Source organism: Corvus hawaiiensis, chromosome 1 (assembly GCF_020740725.1).
Source record: "Corvus hawaiiensis isolate bCorHaw1 chromosome 1, bCorHaw1.pri.cur, whole genome shotgun sequence".
NCBI classification, from domain to species: domain Eukaryota; kingdom Metazoa; phylum Chordata; class Aves; order Passeriformes; family Corvidae; genus Corvus; species Corvus hawaiiensis.
In genome coordinates this window covers 81,002,878-81,019,145 of record NC_063213.1, presented here as the reverse complement: position 1 = coordinate 81,019,145, position 16,268 = coordinate 81,002,878, and the positions used below count along the sequence as shown (strand labels likewise).

The following is a 16,268-nucleotide window of genomic DNA, read 5'->3' as shown; positions in this document are numbered from 1 at the left end:
TTTGCAGAATCGGATAATTCTGCAGTGTTTGTGGCTCGCTGAGATGGGAGAGAATTCAGACACTGCCCTTGTTAGAGCTGTTGTGCACCCATCCATCTTATATTTAAAAAGAAAAAGAAAAAACCAGAAAACCCGGCTACGATCATTATGAAACAAGTACTATCCTTCTGAACCAGTCTTGGTGGCGTTTCACAGCCTTTTCGCTGGAAATGTTCACTTCTGGCCCGCAGCTGCTCCCGGGCCCTGAGTGGCTTTGCAGGGGAGCCCCGGAGCCCCTCACCCGGGCGCCGCAGCCCCGCTGGGCGAGCCCCCGCTCCCCTGCCGGTCTGTCACCAGGGGTCCCTGCAGGCCAAGGGACAGCGCAAGGACAGCCCAGGCTCCCACACCGCCCAGCTGGTGGCACCCGGAGCCCTTCCTTGCCGTCCTTCCCGAGGCACAGCCCACGTCTGAGGGCTTGCCACTTCACCGTGGCGCTCCCGCAAACGCAGGGCGCGGTGATGATACACAAATACACAAATACGGATCGTGCTGAGGAAATACGGCACGGCCAAAATGCTTAGCCTTGTGACCTAGTGATCTCCTGATCTTTGCCTTGTGATCCAGTGATCTCAAAAGAGCACGGTTTAGCAGCATCAGCCTTACCTTTAGCGACCTGCATGACAGGATATATTAGTTGAAGTTATTAGAGCATAGGTAGGTGAAAGACATTTTGAAGATGTGGAACGCTGTGAAATGAAGTGGGAAGAAACTTGAGATTTTTCATGCCTTTACATTTTTAGCCTTTTGAATATCAAGTAGTTTAATCTGTTTTATACCTTGAATAAGAATCTGCTAGTAGGGGTTGAAATTTGTAGCAAGCCCTGTCTTTGACTGCTAAGTATCTGGTTTTGTTTATGTATTCACCCAAACCTTCAGGTGATGTGTTGAGGCATGGGAGTCTTCACAGCCAGAATCATTCTGTAAGAGTGAATCCTGAGCAGTGGTTCTGGGATAACTCACTCTTGCTTCACAAACATGCGGCTACATAGTGTCAAAAATAATGTAGGGTGAGAAATGGTGAGGTTGGATTCTCACACTGTCAAAGAGTAAATCAAGTAACTTTTATAATGTAGAAACCTGTTAGTTTCCAAGTGCAGTTGAAGGTTCACAAAGCATATTGCATTTTTACTGCCCTTATTATAGAGGGGAAAAAGCCAGTTGTAGCCTAGATACTTAAAAAGATTTAAAGTGCCTTGAAAAACAGAATATTTTTCCCTGTACTGCTGTTACTGAGATGACAAAAATTATTTCTAGCTGAAGGACATACTCAGTGTAAAACTGAATAAGCTATATATTTAGAGGTGGACCACTTGCTGAACTATTACTCTCCTCATGTTTCTGTATGTTTTCTGCATCATAAGAATTTTTTTGGTTTTGCATAAAAGGTAAGAGAAATAATACATTATGTTGAGCAAGGAGGATGTACGGGATGGGGCATAAACCTGCAACATTTCACTCAAAATCTTTCAAATTTTTCTTTGAAAATGTTTTTTTTCAGAAATGCATAACGTTTTTGGCCTTTGTTTTATACTGAAGACCTGGGTGTTTTTCTCACGGAGTGGTTCTGCAGAGCTGAAAGTAAGAGCTTGGGTGAGAGCCTGCTTCTTCCTCCTGCTAGGCAGGTTCATCTCTTGCTGCCAAAGTTCAGCGTCTGTGCCAGTGAACTGCATCATGAGTGCACTTGCATTTTGGAGGACTTTGTTCCTTTCAGAAGCCAGCAAGCAGCAGTTTAGAGCAGTTTCTGTTCTCTCACCTGAGTGTGTCTTTTGAATTTATATTCAAAAGGGAGACAGAAGAATCAATGACATTTCTTCTCAGGGGTCATTGTCAAGCTGCTTGGCTAATAGGGTAGAAAACATAGAGGAAAGGGAGGGTTTACAACTAAAACAGCAAGAAACCCACCAAATTTCAGTGATTTAATAGTTTATTTCCGTTGTTTAAATAACACACAGTGGCAAGACAAGCTGCCTCCTTCCGTGAGGAAGACTCTCATCTTCCATTCAGGCCCCCTAAGATCGTCCCCAGCAAACACCCACCTGGAGCACCACTGGCCTCCTGCACCTCCTGCAGATATTACCCCAGGGGATGGCACATGGCTCTTGTGTACTAGCTTTTAGTATCTAATATTAACATTGCTTTCAGACAATCAAGTGGTTCCACGGCATTCAGTTACTGATGAGCCCTCTTTAGAGCTCTTTTCACTCAGATGTTCTGGATTTTGTCTCATCAAACCATGTTGCAAACATAAAACCATTTTTAATTACACAAAATAGTGCCTTTTTAAAGGTAGTAGGTGGCTGGAGACATTATTTAAAAAAAAAAAGGGAAAAGGAAAAATGAATTGGAGCAGTGCTTGGGGATGTTTAAAGCAAATCTGTGATAGCTTCAACAGTCACCTGGTTTGTAAGGCACCTGTATGAAAGGTCCAGGTATCAATACAATCCCCCAATCCCCCAACACCCCATCCCATGGATGCTCATTCTGATGTGTCTGCCTTCCCAAAAATATGTAAAATAACGGCCTGGAAAATTCAAAGGAGATATGGTGCGAATTTTCCTTTGAGGAGCTGGGATAGAAGTTGTAAGATCTGTAGTTGTGGGGGCACCCTGTTGCACTGCAGGGCTTGCCACGAAAACCCCTGGTTCTTTAAAGAAGTGCTGCACTGGAGGATGCGAGAAGTGACCACCTGCTCATGGTAGGTGGGCTCAGCACGAAGCAGTCTCTTTTGGCTGTAAGTTTGGGAGCACTGGCTCCAGCTGCTGGGAAAATGTTTGTCTGCTCACAAGACAGTTTTTATGTCACCTAGAGGAAGGAGGCCTGTTTTTCACAGCTGCAGAACAGCCTGTGTAGAGAGTTAATAACTGCTGCTTGACTTTTTCCTGGGTAGTCAAGCAGCACGCATAGGCTTTGGTTTTCCTCTCTGCAGGTCTCCATACATGTCTCAGGGACCAGGAGAGTGTTTGCTGTGGTCATCCAACACATCCACATTCAGGAGTGTCATTTACAGGCAGTGGTGAGGCTTGTGCTCTCTTAGTGCCATACCTCTGATAGTGCCAGCACTTTTTTACCTGTCTGCAGTAAAGAGCCCTTTTCCATTCCTTGGCACAGAATAGGTCTTCCCACAGCAGCACGGATGCTATAGACTTCCAGCAGTGCTGCATTCCCCCACTTTGTCACTGATTTTTGGACACAAAAGCAAATGCTGTGCAGTACCACAAGTAGGAGGGTTTCTGTATGGAGTTGGGCACTTTCTCATCTGAGGTCTGTGCATGCCCTTTGGGGGAATAAAATGGATTATGTTTCATTATATATATAATGTATACATCACTAATGGAAGAGCTAATTGTCATCATTACTGATGGAGAAAAAGCCAGACGAGGGGCTGCTGAAGGGTGCAAGGGAGAGGAGACTTTCAAGACTACAAGCTAAGAAGGTGAAGTAACAATGCTGTTTGCCCTCATACTGCATGTCTTACTTTTTACCTGCCCTTTCTTTCTTAGGAAGAGTGAAATAAAGCCTACAAAGTCCCTAAAAGAGAAAGCTTAGTTTGAGAAACAACGAACTCTCCGTAACGTGACTCTGTTTGTGCTGTTTGCCCTTGCTCAGTCTGCTCAAAATGCAGCAGTGTGGCAGGAACTCTCAAACCTGTTTCCAAACAGGTTCTGGCCTTCCAAGCCATGGGGATGTTGGCTCCCTTGGCCTGGCCTCATGAGCGGGTGCAGAGAACCAGCAGACACAAGGGCAGTATCTTTTTCTGAGCCCTATCCAAGCTCCTTTTTTTTCCTATATGTTTTTTTAGCATGGCCTCCTGCCAGGGCAGTGCCCTGGGCAGGGAGAGCTTAGGCAAGGTCAGGGCCCACTGTGTGCAAGGGACAGCCATGCCAGCAGGTGCCAGCAGCCAGTGAGTGCGTGCCTGTGAGCGGGGCAGAGACGGATCATCTGCTGGTGTAGATACCCTGATTGTGTTCTCTGCTCTCCTCAGCCCTCCTGGCCTCAGACAGGAACATGACCAGACATAAGCCAATCCTCTCTCCAGCCATAAGCCAATCCTCTCTCCAGCCATGGCTGCAGAGCGGGATGGGGGGGCTGGACATAGCAAGAGCCAGTTCAGGGTTCTGTGACGGTCTCCTGGACAGCCCTGCACAAAGGTCCAGGAGAAACAGAGCCCTGTCACAGGTGCCACGGGGATGAGAGGGTGGTCACAGTTCCCACAGATGCCAGGGGGATGAGAGAGTGGTCATGGAGCCCCAAAGGGAGGAGACAAGAAGAAGCAGGCAGGAATTGAAGGGCTGATGAGGTGCAGGAGACCCTAAGGCTGGATCTCTGCTGTGGGCCGGTGTAAGGAGAGCTGAGGCAGCAGGATCCCAGCGGATTGTCAGCAAAGTATGAGCAAAGTCTATGATACCTCTCCAAGACCTTTTTAAAATCAGTGGCTGCTCAAGTGTCAAAGCACTAAAAGCCAGTCTTCTCACTGGCTCTGGGTGGCTCAGATTTGGTCATTTGGGAGTACTCAAGGAACGTGTTCAAAATTAAAAATATTTTTGATTAATAATGCTTCTTCAGCTTCATAAGAACAGCTTTGGTGATCTGCCAGATGGATGAATCTTATGACATTTGAGTTTGCCTTGGCCTGGAATAATGCTCTCCTTTTAAATACTACGTGTCTGTTTAACAGGAACGATGAATGTATTTGATTTGGTATGGAAAAAGTATTCTGACCATGGTATTTCCATATCAACAACACTTGGAGGCTTTGTAGAAATAAAGAACTTGTCTTGCATCATTTTATGGATACCTTTGGATTTCATTAACTTCAAGTTAAGACCTTGCAATTGGCAGCATCGTGGTCATAATTCAAAAGCAATTTGCGTGTTGGATTAATTTCTCACCAGGAGGTATATTTTGCTTGTTCTAAATGGGAAGAGCATTTGGACCATGTCAGATTATCAGAATTAATAAAACAGAAGCAATCAGAATCATGAATCATATGCAAACTGTTAGAACTTTAATTAATTAGAATATGAAAGCTATTGGACAATACTGGAGCACAGATCCCCCTCAAAGAAAGCATGGATCATTCTTTTTAACAATGCAAAAACATACATCTCTGCTAAATACATAAACAGCAGTCAATTTAAATGCGGCACGTACTTTTAGACTTCTGACCTTAGCAGTCATTTAAAAAATGTACAAAGTTTTAACCTTCATTTTGGTTTAAAGAAAACTCACATGTTAAAGCAAAGCAAAATGGTCATTAAAAAAACAAACCAGCAGCTTTAGCATGTGTACAGATTACAGAAAGCAACATTTATTTTGAGATAAACCAACTGGAATTCTACAAGTATGATAGAAAATGATGCATGAGGTAACATTTCATTTAAAATCTAAGATCCCTGTACTGTAGTTCCAAACAGTGCTCTGGCTTGACACCTACAGTCCTTGCAAAATTGACTTGTTTAAGTAGTCGAGGATGGCTGTTAGGCATGCTGCTTTGCATAAAGACAGCTTTAATCCTAAGAAAGAATCTGATGTTTATGCTGAAAGATATTCTGAAAGAAATGAAAATCCACTGATATCTCTCAAGTGAAATATGCATTTGCCTAATTCTTAGATTTACCTTCAAATTACAGGAACAAACTGAAAAATGGGGCCTTTTCTCTACAGAAATAGAGAATGTTGACAGATAGAGAATGTTGACAGAGAATTTACTTTAATCCCAGGGCAACTTTGGCAAAGTGTGGCTAGCTACTGCTCTTGCCTCTTTCAGCACTGTTAGTCTGCTGAGAACAGAACAAGATGTTGTCCTGCAGAATAATCCATGGTCAGAGGGCCAGGTTGGGAAAAGATGAGGCTCCCAAACTTCCTTTCCCCTCTTTCCTGAGCAAGAGTCTTCAGATTTTGGGTTGTCCTTTTTTTTTCAGAATGCTGCTTCCAGACACTATTCTCACTCTCAGTTCTAAAAGTATTTCTGTAAAACTAAAAACAAGTCAATTTTAGAGAACCCAAAGGCACAATTAGAACACGCAAATATGAATTCAGTATTTTTAGGCATTTCTGTGACACTGTTCCCTGTAGTATCCAAGCTTCTTTCACCAGCATTAGCAAATGTAATCCTTATAGCACCCCTCTGAGCTTGGAGAACCTTCTGTCCTTGTAGTATCATGTTACAAATGGTGCAGTCTGACCTTGCATGATGTGGTCAAAGCTACCTTTGTTCAGAAACTGCATCTCCTTTGAGAGGCTTCCTGGGAGTTACCTCCACACAGTTTGGTTCTCCTCCATGATGCCTTCCTTCTGTGAAGACAAAACATTTCCTGTCTGCTGCTCTGTACTTTAGGTTTTGCTCAGTGTTTGTAGTTCCCTTCTAGAGTGACCCTGTGGCTGGCTGGCCCTGCTCAGGTATGCAAAGATAGAGAAAGCAGGCTGTGTCACACTGGCTTCTCCACTGCGAAAGGCACGACAACGTTTGCTCTACAAAGATTGTTTTTCTCTAGTAACTAGGATCTAGTAAGATGCCCAGTAACCTTTAAATGCCAGAGAACCTTTCACTAAAGACAATAAATGAAGGGCTTATTGCTCTCTTTGCCTGCCAGTATGGTCCTTGCAGGATAACACAGTGCAGGGTGCTTGCAAAAGACTCTTCAGCTCATTCACTAGCAGCCATCTGTCCATCTCTGTTCACATACACACACTCACTCCTCTACACTCACATGTGCTCCTCCTCAGAAGCTCTCTGTCCCATGTAGGTGAAACAAGGCTTTATCAAAGGGAATGCTGCTAAGCTGTGCTGCCCAAACCCCATGAAAAATTTCAGCCATTCCACCAGACAGAGTCAAGTCCAGTTTGAATTTCTGTGGCCCGTGGTGGTAAAATGCCCTGCCAAATAGCACAAGCAACGCAGGAGGCTTTGACACTACCCGCAATCCCAACTTCAAGTCTCTTATCACAAACCCTCCATAGGTGCCTGGATTCATGAAACTAAGGCAGAGGCAGTAACACCACAAAATAATCTAAATCATCTAAAATAAGAGAGCAGACAGAGCAATGTTCTGAAAGATCAAAACCTGACATGATTTGAGCTTGATTGCCTTTATGATGGTGGAGGCTGTTTCTGCCATTTGAAAACACAGGTTAAGTCTTGCATCCTGTGCATTTGCTTTTTAAAAATATACAAAGATGTTGCAGATAATTTTATTAAACCAAGTGAAAAACTTGTTGATGGTAATAAGCAAGACAATGTCATCTACAAAAATAGGTACCTTTAACTTTTTTTGAGATTTTGCTTTTGCAATATTGTGGTGCTTGCAAACTCGGTGGATAAAATCAGTTGATCTAAGTAACCAGTTAATTTATTCCTGTAGCCTTCCAGTTGTTTCATTATAGCTTAGGAGGGATTCTTTTGTTCATCATAGTAGGCACAAAAGCAGAGTTACATTTGCTTTGGAGAGAAAACTACAAAATTGAGCAATGAACATTGGTTCCAGGCTCTGCTGTTTTCTGTATGGGTACATATACCTTACTTGCCACCCAGGCAGTAGTCTCATTAAAAGTTAATGAAATTAATTTTTTTTTTACTTCTGCAATTTTTTCTTTGCATTTCTGTTGTGGTTTTTTTGCTGAATTATGAATAAAGCTGCTGTTCCAATTTTTACATCTTTTCCTAAGAGGGGATTTATTTGCTCTCATTTGCAGATAGGCCAAGCCATTCTCTTATGTAAATGTAAGTATTTACTTTGCATTACCGTGATTAAAAAGGGGAGTTATGAGAAAGGGTAGCTTTTTTGTTAAACACTGAATGATGCACATGAAGAGAGGTGGGAGGAAGCAGGTAATAAGTGCAATTGCTTGCTCTGTTCAGGCAATTTTCCTTAGAGAGTTAAGGGGAGAAGTGCAGTACAGTACTGAAATACTTTATCTGCAGAGACAATAGCTTATTTTTGCTTTGCTCTCATTGTGGGCTCAGGGTGGGAGGGTACTGTAAAGCTGGCTCTGCAATACCAAAGTTTTGTCATCAGCAAAAGAATCTGTGCAGCTCAACATTTTTGCTCACATATCTACATTGTAGACCCCTAGTAGGCACTGTCTCTCAGTCCTGAGCCAAAAGCCTAGAAAAAGGCAAGCAATCTTAAGTCCTTTAAGATGAAGGGGGCTTTCTAGGTTCCTGGTTGAATCAGAGAACAATTTAGGTTGGAAGGGGATTGCAGGAAGTCCTCTTGTTAAATCCCCCTCCACTCAAAGCAGGGCCACCTTAGATACTCGACCAGGCTGCTCATGTCCAGATGAATTGTAAACTTAATGGATTGCCCCTGTTAATCAGGCTTTTCAACTCATTGTTATACATTTAATTGTGAAATACATGAAGCCTGCATGCCTCAAACTATTCTGCACTGCATTGGGGATGCAATGCTAACTTTGCTGGAAAAGTCCAGGTAAAGGTCTTTTACTAGAAAGTCATAAAGTGGCTGGAGTTAAGTAATGAACTTGAATTAACTCATTTAATTCTTGATTTTAAATAAAGACACCCCCCAATCCGTTCTACTTCTTGATTCTCCTTTTCAGCTTAGCAAATGAGAAGTAAAAAACAGTCCATCAAAGAAGAGTTTTGTTGTAAGCTACTTTTTAATCACGGTGTTACTTGACATTCAGTCAGCATGACGATTACATTTTCCTTCTCAAAATGCCAACAAACAAAATAAGCCTAGCAGGAACCTTCAGAAGAAAATGAGGAAATGTCTGAAGACACTGAACTCGGGATGACAGAAAATAATGAGGTAAAACGAATACATTGATTTGAGCAGTGACAAGGATTGGCAAAACTAAGGAAAAGTTTCCCTTTGGGATTACAGACAAAAGAGCACCTAGAAATATACTGCCATTCTTGTGTTTTACTGAGATAGATTGGATGCCATGGTTATGAAATGCTGAGACTGAAGCTCACTCTCTAACCCTACCATTAACTTGCATGAGCTGCAGCCAAAATGCCCTTCTGTGCAACTCTGCGCTCCAAGCCGAGCCTAAAGCTCCATCTCTCTGCCCCCGTATTTTGTCTGTAGCCTTTTTGTTCACAAGGTGCCAATTACTGAGAAGTCTGGCAGTGGTTTTGCTGAGGATTGCATCTATGCACTGACAACTGAACTTGGCTCTCCAAAGCAAATCCACAGAAGCTGCCTGAGCCCGAGTTTGGAGCCAGGGCTACCCTGCATCCCATGCCCTCCCACTGCTCTGCAGGGCTGCGGCATCTTGCAACCACACTTGGACCCAGTCTGCTGCTAAGCTGACAATTCTGCCTTGTTTCACGATGCTGCCTGGCTGCTAGACAGTGTGTTGCAGGGTACAGAATAAATTCAGAGCTCCTCTTCCCACCTGGGACTCTACCACAAGCCCCCACAGCCTGTTCTGCACTGCACCCCCTCCACAGGAACTTACTCCCTTCAAAGTAGATGGTCTGCTGAATTCTAGTAGAAAGCCAAACATGAACAAGGTAAGGGAATCCTAACATTTTCTGGTTAAGCTGGTATTTGGGACATGCCAATTTGCTACCAAAATTGTGGTAATTCTGTCACGTTTAATTAATATTTATGTGACATTTCCCCAACGCAGCCCTGTCAGTTACTCAGAAACTGGAAGATACTTAGTGCCTCCTTACTGCACATTATAAACCCTGCAGGGTGGTTTATTTCTGCTTCACACTCCTGCCTCTGAAGGCTCCTTTACTGGGAAACCAACATACATAGAATAGTGCCACATGGACACACTGCTCCTCATCCTTCAGCCCCCCACCAGGGAAGCTGAAAGGGAAATGATGTTTTCTGCTCTCCAATTCCCTCATCTCCATGCCATGCTGCTGTCTTTAGGAGGGATATACAATACCCATCAGATTTTCAGCATGTCCTCTTTCTCTCCTGTTCCAGCTCTAAATCATGTTTTAGCTTAATGGTATAATGTTTGCTGTTTCATTTACTCTTTTATGTAGCTTAAATTGCAATTTTAAAAAATGGCTCAGTATAAGTCCCACATGAGGATCATGTTTGGACTTGAACCCTTGTTCCAAGGAGCTATACAAAGGTCATAACAAAGTTGCCTGCGCAGCACTCTCATGTACACACCCATGTACATACTCATGTTTTTCCAAGGGTTACTGCCACTGTCCCAGGTAACAACCAGCTGCAGTCAAACCTGTGCCAAACATGCCACAACCACAAGACCTCTGTGACAGATGGAGCCCATCCTGCTGCCTCACCATGCCCTACACTGCACTTCACCAGCAGCGGGGCTGGGATGCTGAAACTGCAGGATGCTCCGTTCCCGTTGCCACCTTGCAGCCCAACACAAAACTATGCCCGAAGCCTCTGGCTGCCCGGGCCTGAAAGCACCCTTTCTCCCTTCTTTTTAAGCACGAGGCGCCATCCCACAAAAGAAGGCACTCCTGCCTTCAAAAGGTTTCTGTTCGTGGGCTATGGCCTGCCCTGAATCAGCTGCATTCATCAGCCAACCCTTCATCTGGGGCTGCTCCTCTCTGGCTGCAGATTCGGTGAAATGCCAAGCAAGAGCCAGATATAAATCTCCTGCTCAAAGGAAATATTTAGCAGCAAAATGAGTAGAAAACAAAAAGACTTCTCTGTTACTTACCCAGTCCTCTCACTCAGGGCGGCTCTATCTAACAAACAGGGAACTGCACCCTCCTGCCTGGAATGGCTGTGCCAGGGGGGATGGGCAGCGGGACTGCTCCATGCCTGGGAACCCGCTGCTGCACCCAAATGGCTTCAGGCACTGGCTGAGAAATGCAGAGCTTTGTCCATCAAGTCCAGTGCTTGGTAAGCATGGGAGCCTGCTTATGGCAGTGAAGGGAAAAAACCAGCAGTGTTTTCTCTTAATTCTGAAAAAGGAAAGCTCAAGACAAGTTAACACAACTTTATGTACTTAGTAGAAGCTGAGGAGCATTAATCCACAGCTTATCGGTGTTCTGCTCTTATTTCCCACTGTGTGAGCTGCTCTGCAATACAAGATGTAAGATGCAGATCAACATTTTTCTCTTTTTATTGTAACTTCTATTGTGCAATTCAGTCTAGAAAGGCCAAGTCTCCACATGAATTCATTGAGATGACAGTGCTCCAGCTCTCTGACACAGAAACAGGATGGGTTTCTATTGTAAAATAATTACCACAGATAGATAGCGATTTCATAAGCAATAGCACAAGAGAGAGAGACAGCTAAGCCATTTTACTAGAACTCAGGGAAGTACTTCTGGAAAGGAAGAGGTGCAGGACAGGGCATGAACCAGTATCTACCTGATAGAGACACTCAGTGCTGCTCTGACGGGGGCTTTGGCCACAGAGGATGCCTGCCCACTCCCAGCCTGTAGCCCATCACAATGGCTGCTCCACCAGCCCAGCTCAATCTGCCACTGACAGGGAGCAGTGAGGTTTCAGAAGGTTGCTGAAGCTCCTGCCAACAGTCCTAGAAGCAGGCCCAGTGTCTGCAAGGGACAGAGAGAGAGCTCCCTCCTCGCTGAGCACCCTGCCTACCCACCAGCGAGCACCTGGGCCAGCACGAGGGGCTGGCTGAGACCCACTCCCTGCAGAAATGTCACCACATTTTGTTAATCCAGCAGAGAAATGTAAAGAAATACATGACCCACAGGAAGCAGAAAGAGATGCAATGCACATGTCCTTATGTCACTGCTTCAGTTCTTGCCCAAATCCCACCTCTCCTGTGCTCATTCAGTATCTTGCAAAGTAAAGGACTAGTAAGTATTACACACACAATTGAAAATTTATCTTTTACAGTGCCATTAGTTTAGCTCTGTATGACCAACAATTATTTTTTTAATATTTGTTCATCATTTATCTAAAGTACAAGCCTCAGTGTTATCCTTTGTTTTCAGATTTTTACTTTTTGGAGCAATCATTACGTTGAAACCTACACTGGTAATGCTCAAAATTCTTCAAGAATACTGCTGTTTGAATTTTAGTCATGTACCAAAAGAAATACTACACAAAAATATTTTCTTGCTTCACCTCTACAGGTCCTGAAAAACTGCATCTTGTGGGCTTGGATACAAATGTACAGAAGAAACCAAAACTACATGAATAGAGGAGACCTCAAATGGCCACTGTGATCTGTAACAGTCTATATACACATTATATACATATGACTGTTTGAGAACCTGTATTCATGAATGTGTACAGTCTACATCCTGCACACATTAATTTGTCTGAGGGTTTTCTAAAAAAAAAAAAAACTGTTTTAAACTACTGTCAAAAAGTATTACCCTGTGGTGGCACAGAAAACATGGTTACTGGTTTTAGTCTTACCTTCCTAGTGCCACTGCTCATTAAACATAAACTGATTTTGCAAATCTGTCAGTTAACACAGAAATTTCTACATTTTTTTCTTATTGTATTTGCACATGTAACAAATTGGTACAAATCTTTCCAATAAAATGTAAAGTTCATTGATACAATGCCTTTCCTGATGGCCATAACCGGTTACTAGTCAACTCAGTAGTTTTGTAGAGACATTTTTAGCTGAACTTGGAAAAATAGGAAACGTATTGTAGTTTAAAATAAATGTACATAATATACAATATATATATATTTATACACATGTGTATGTCTACATACATATATATTGATAAAACATTTAAACTAATGTTTAGTTTTGATCAGTTCTCTGACTGCTGGGACTACCTGGCAAATAAATCTAGAAACAGAATTTGTCCACAATTAAATAATAATTTCCACAACTTAGAAAAATATACTTTTACTAAATAAGGTTTAAATTAACTGATCTGTGGAGATAGGATGGAGGATAATGCTTTCCAGACTCTGACATGATTAAATCTGAAAGGACCCAAGCTACTACAGACTGGTAACGAGCGCTGCCCTGCAGCCAAACACAGAAGAGCACAGAAACACAAGCTGCTGCCACGGCAGCATCGGTGACACCCAAAACCTCCCTGCTTCCCTCACCTCTTACACAGCCTTCATTTCCACCCAGCCAGAGTCTCCCACCTGACTTCACGCTGTTGTTTAAGGCCACTCCAGCCACAAGCACACGGAGCACAGGCCTGCCCTGCCGCCTGCTCCGAGCACAGCTCCGCAGGGCTGACGCGAGCAGCTCCTCGCTCCCACACAATGCTGCCTTGAGAGCCAGCGCATCATCAGATTTTCATCCATCATTTTCAGCTTGGAGGACCATCAGTTCTTGAGCTTCACCATATGGATTTTGATCTACTGCATAGGTAAATACATTATAGCAAAACATACATATGTGTGTGCGTGGGCACGTGTATAGAAGTAAATATACACGTGCACACACACGTGAGTATGTGTACATCTCTATATAAAAAATTTCATGGAACTGCGTGTAGTAACGTTATGTACCACGGTATCCTGCATACGTTATCTGATCTTTTTTTTTTAAATATAGAGGCACCAGAAATAATTATAGAGAACAAATCAACCTTTAAAAATTAAACTTAGATCAGTGGACAAGAACTTTGGTAAAGCTTGTCAATATTTATTTTTGTTTTATTCAAATACAGTCAAAGTCTATCAGTTGCCATGACCCTCTTCACAAGAGGAAAGTGCGTTTTTTTTCCTAAAGAAAATTATATGTAAGGTGGGACTTAGTGATTCAAGAAAATTCTGAATTAAATGTTTATATTTTCCAAAAAATTACAATCTTTCTGATGGAATGAAAGCTAAATAGAGTTCTTGTCCTGTGTGTATTTTATTCATCATATGCATATATATATAAATATATATATATATATGTATGTCTCTGTTCATGTACCTGTGTGTGTATATACACATCCACACACTTTCAACATGAGAGAGGAACCTGTTTTTCTCCACTTTGTATGGGGAGACTCCCACATTCCTCCCTGTTTTGTACCCTGTGCAGTATAAGCTCTAGTGATGAGGCCAAACAAAAAGATATAGTTCACCATTGTATATTAGTTTATGTAGCAAAGTCATTTTCAAGCAAGTAAAATAAAGCTCTGTATTCCAAACTTCTTCTCCATTTCTCATAAAGAAAAGGAAGGAAAAGGAGAGAGGGGAGGGAGTGGGGTTATGGCAGTAGCATTGAGCCAGTGGCACGCGGCAGTGTGCGTGTGCGAGCGTGCGAGCGCAGGTCCGCACACACACAGGTGCACAGGAGCAGGGCTTTGGTTGACAAATGCAGATTGTCCAGAGAAGGTGGATGCATAAGTAAGGAAGACTCTACAGTGATGCAATTGTATCTTTTATGCTTGCATGGAGTGAGAAAAAAAATTCAATTGGAGGAAAAAAAAAAAAAGAAGCAAAGACCTCTTTTTAGGTCCCTCATCAGTGAGAGCATACTCAGTATGCTAGAGAATTTATCTGAAACCTTTTAAATCAAGGCCTCTTTATTACAAAAATAAAAACGAACAAACAAAAAAGTATGAGAGACGACAAGATGCTGAAGCGTCACTCCAATCGTCCCTGCAGAGAACAATTGCATCCCATTTATTATTCATTCTCTTCTCTCATTTCTACGATGTCTGTCATTTCCTCTGTGTGAGGCATGTCGGTCATTGCAGAGTCTTCACCTTCTGCAGCTGTCTCATTCTCATTCCTCTTCTTTTTCTAGATTGAAACAAGCATCCAGAAACCTATCAGTAAGTTGTGCATGGACACACTCCCACCAACTTTGGACACTGGGGGACGTGAGGTGAGAATATGGTTTGTTTACAGTAGGTTATTAAGAACTAGAATATTTGTGTCATATTTGTAGCTTGCCACTAATAACTCGGCTTAACTTAGAAGATTTTCATAACCTTTCTGGGGCTCAGCTTTCTCCTTTCTAACATAAATGCAATCAGGCATTTCTTATGCTAAGCAACATCCAAAACAGGCTTCAGCATGACTGGAGGGAAGAGAGCATCTGGAATCTTTTACATCACAGACTTTTTATTAAAAAAAAAAAGAAGGAAAACAAAATGTGAGAGAAGAAAAGCTTCTCTAGGGAGGGAGACGAGGTGGCAACCTAATTTCTCAAATGTCAGACTTCAGGAATTTTACAAGATGTGAGATTCTGGCTTTTCTTGGTATTGCTGATCCACTTGCTGATCCCTTGCCTCACCAAGGCCAAGTAATATTAAGAGTATTTTTGGCTAGCAGGAGCAGGAGGTCACTCAAGAGTCCTATGATTCATCCAGGATGTCCTGGATTAGTAAAGCTAAGAAGCGTCCAGCCCCCTACAAAACAAGTTGAAGCATCTGTTCCTTATTACCCATTTCTCAGCAGGCTGACTAGTTTTACTGAAAACAGTCGTACAGCTGACAAAATATCCCCCACAGGTATTATTGATTCAGCTGAGACTGGTGTATCAGAGTTCCAAAATTTCAGAGGTGTCTACACAACATTTGTTCTGCAGCTCTCCAACTGCAGGTGAGAACAACCTGGTATATAGAGCTACTGGTTGGCTCTGCCACTGTCACATTGAACAAAGAATAAATTAGGTTGGCACAGTTATTACTCTGACTACCTGCACTCACCACTGAGAAAAATTAAGCACAATGCCCCTGGCCAGAAAGACTCTGTGAGCTACTGTGGTAACAAACAAGCAATGAGGATGTTGTGAAACCACAGGTCAAGACAAGCCATTTCAGTGTCTGGAAGTTTTACTCTTTGGTTCTCAAAAAAAACATGACAAATTAATCATGACAGAGGTTATGATTCTTCTGTTGTCTTATGAACCTTGTACACTTTGATCTCTTGCCATGGCCTGCACTGTTAACACATATCAAAACTGATTTTAGGTTGTTCCAATATAAGGCTTTTAGATATTCCATCTTTTGTAGTTTTTTGGTGTTTTGTATTTTTTTTTTCCCCAAAAATAAAAAAGGTGGGTATTTCTACTCGGCACTTAGTAAGAAGTCTAATTAAAACAACAAAAAAAGTCACTGCATAGGTTATATTTTCTGTTCCCATCCACAGAGTCCTTCTGTACTACAGAACGATGTATACACCTTGCTGGTTCTGCTTGGAGTTGGGCCTAGTGCCCTACACAGTGCCTTGAACATAAACCTGAAAGGACACAACATGCAGGTACTGCAATGTACCCAGTCACCCAGCCAATATTTGTCCTGTGTTTGACTTAATTTAGTGGAATCTTCTTCAAAATCCATGTATCACTACTACTCTGTACATGCAGGATTGTGGTGTTTGAAATATGTAAAAATACACCTGTTTAATTAT

General features: G+C 42.6%; 1 protein-coding gene across 1 annotated transcript in view; it reads right to left on the bottom strand.

The window, feature by feature from the left end:
- Positions 1–5,022: 5,022 nt before the first annotated feature.
- ANKH (ANKH inorganic pyrophosphate transport regulator) overlaps positions 5,023–16,268 on the bottom strand; it is a 107,936-nt gene continuing 96,690 nt past the window's right edge. Inside the window, exon 12 of the mRNA XM_048311604.1 lies at positions 5,023–14,654. Coding sequence (XP_048167561.1) covers positions 14,538–14,654 — 117 coding nt within the window. The 3' untranslated portion in view covers positions 5,023–14,537. The remainder of the gene's footprint in view (positions 14,655–16,268) is intronic.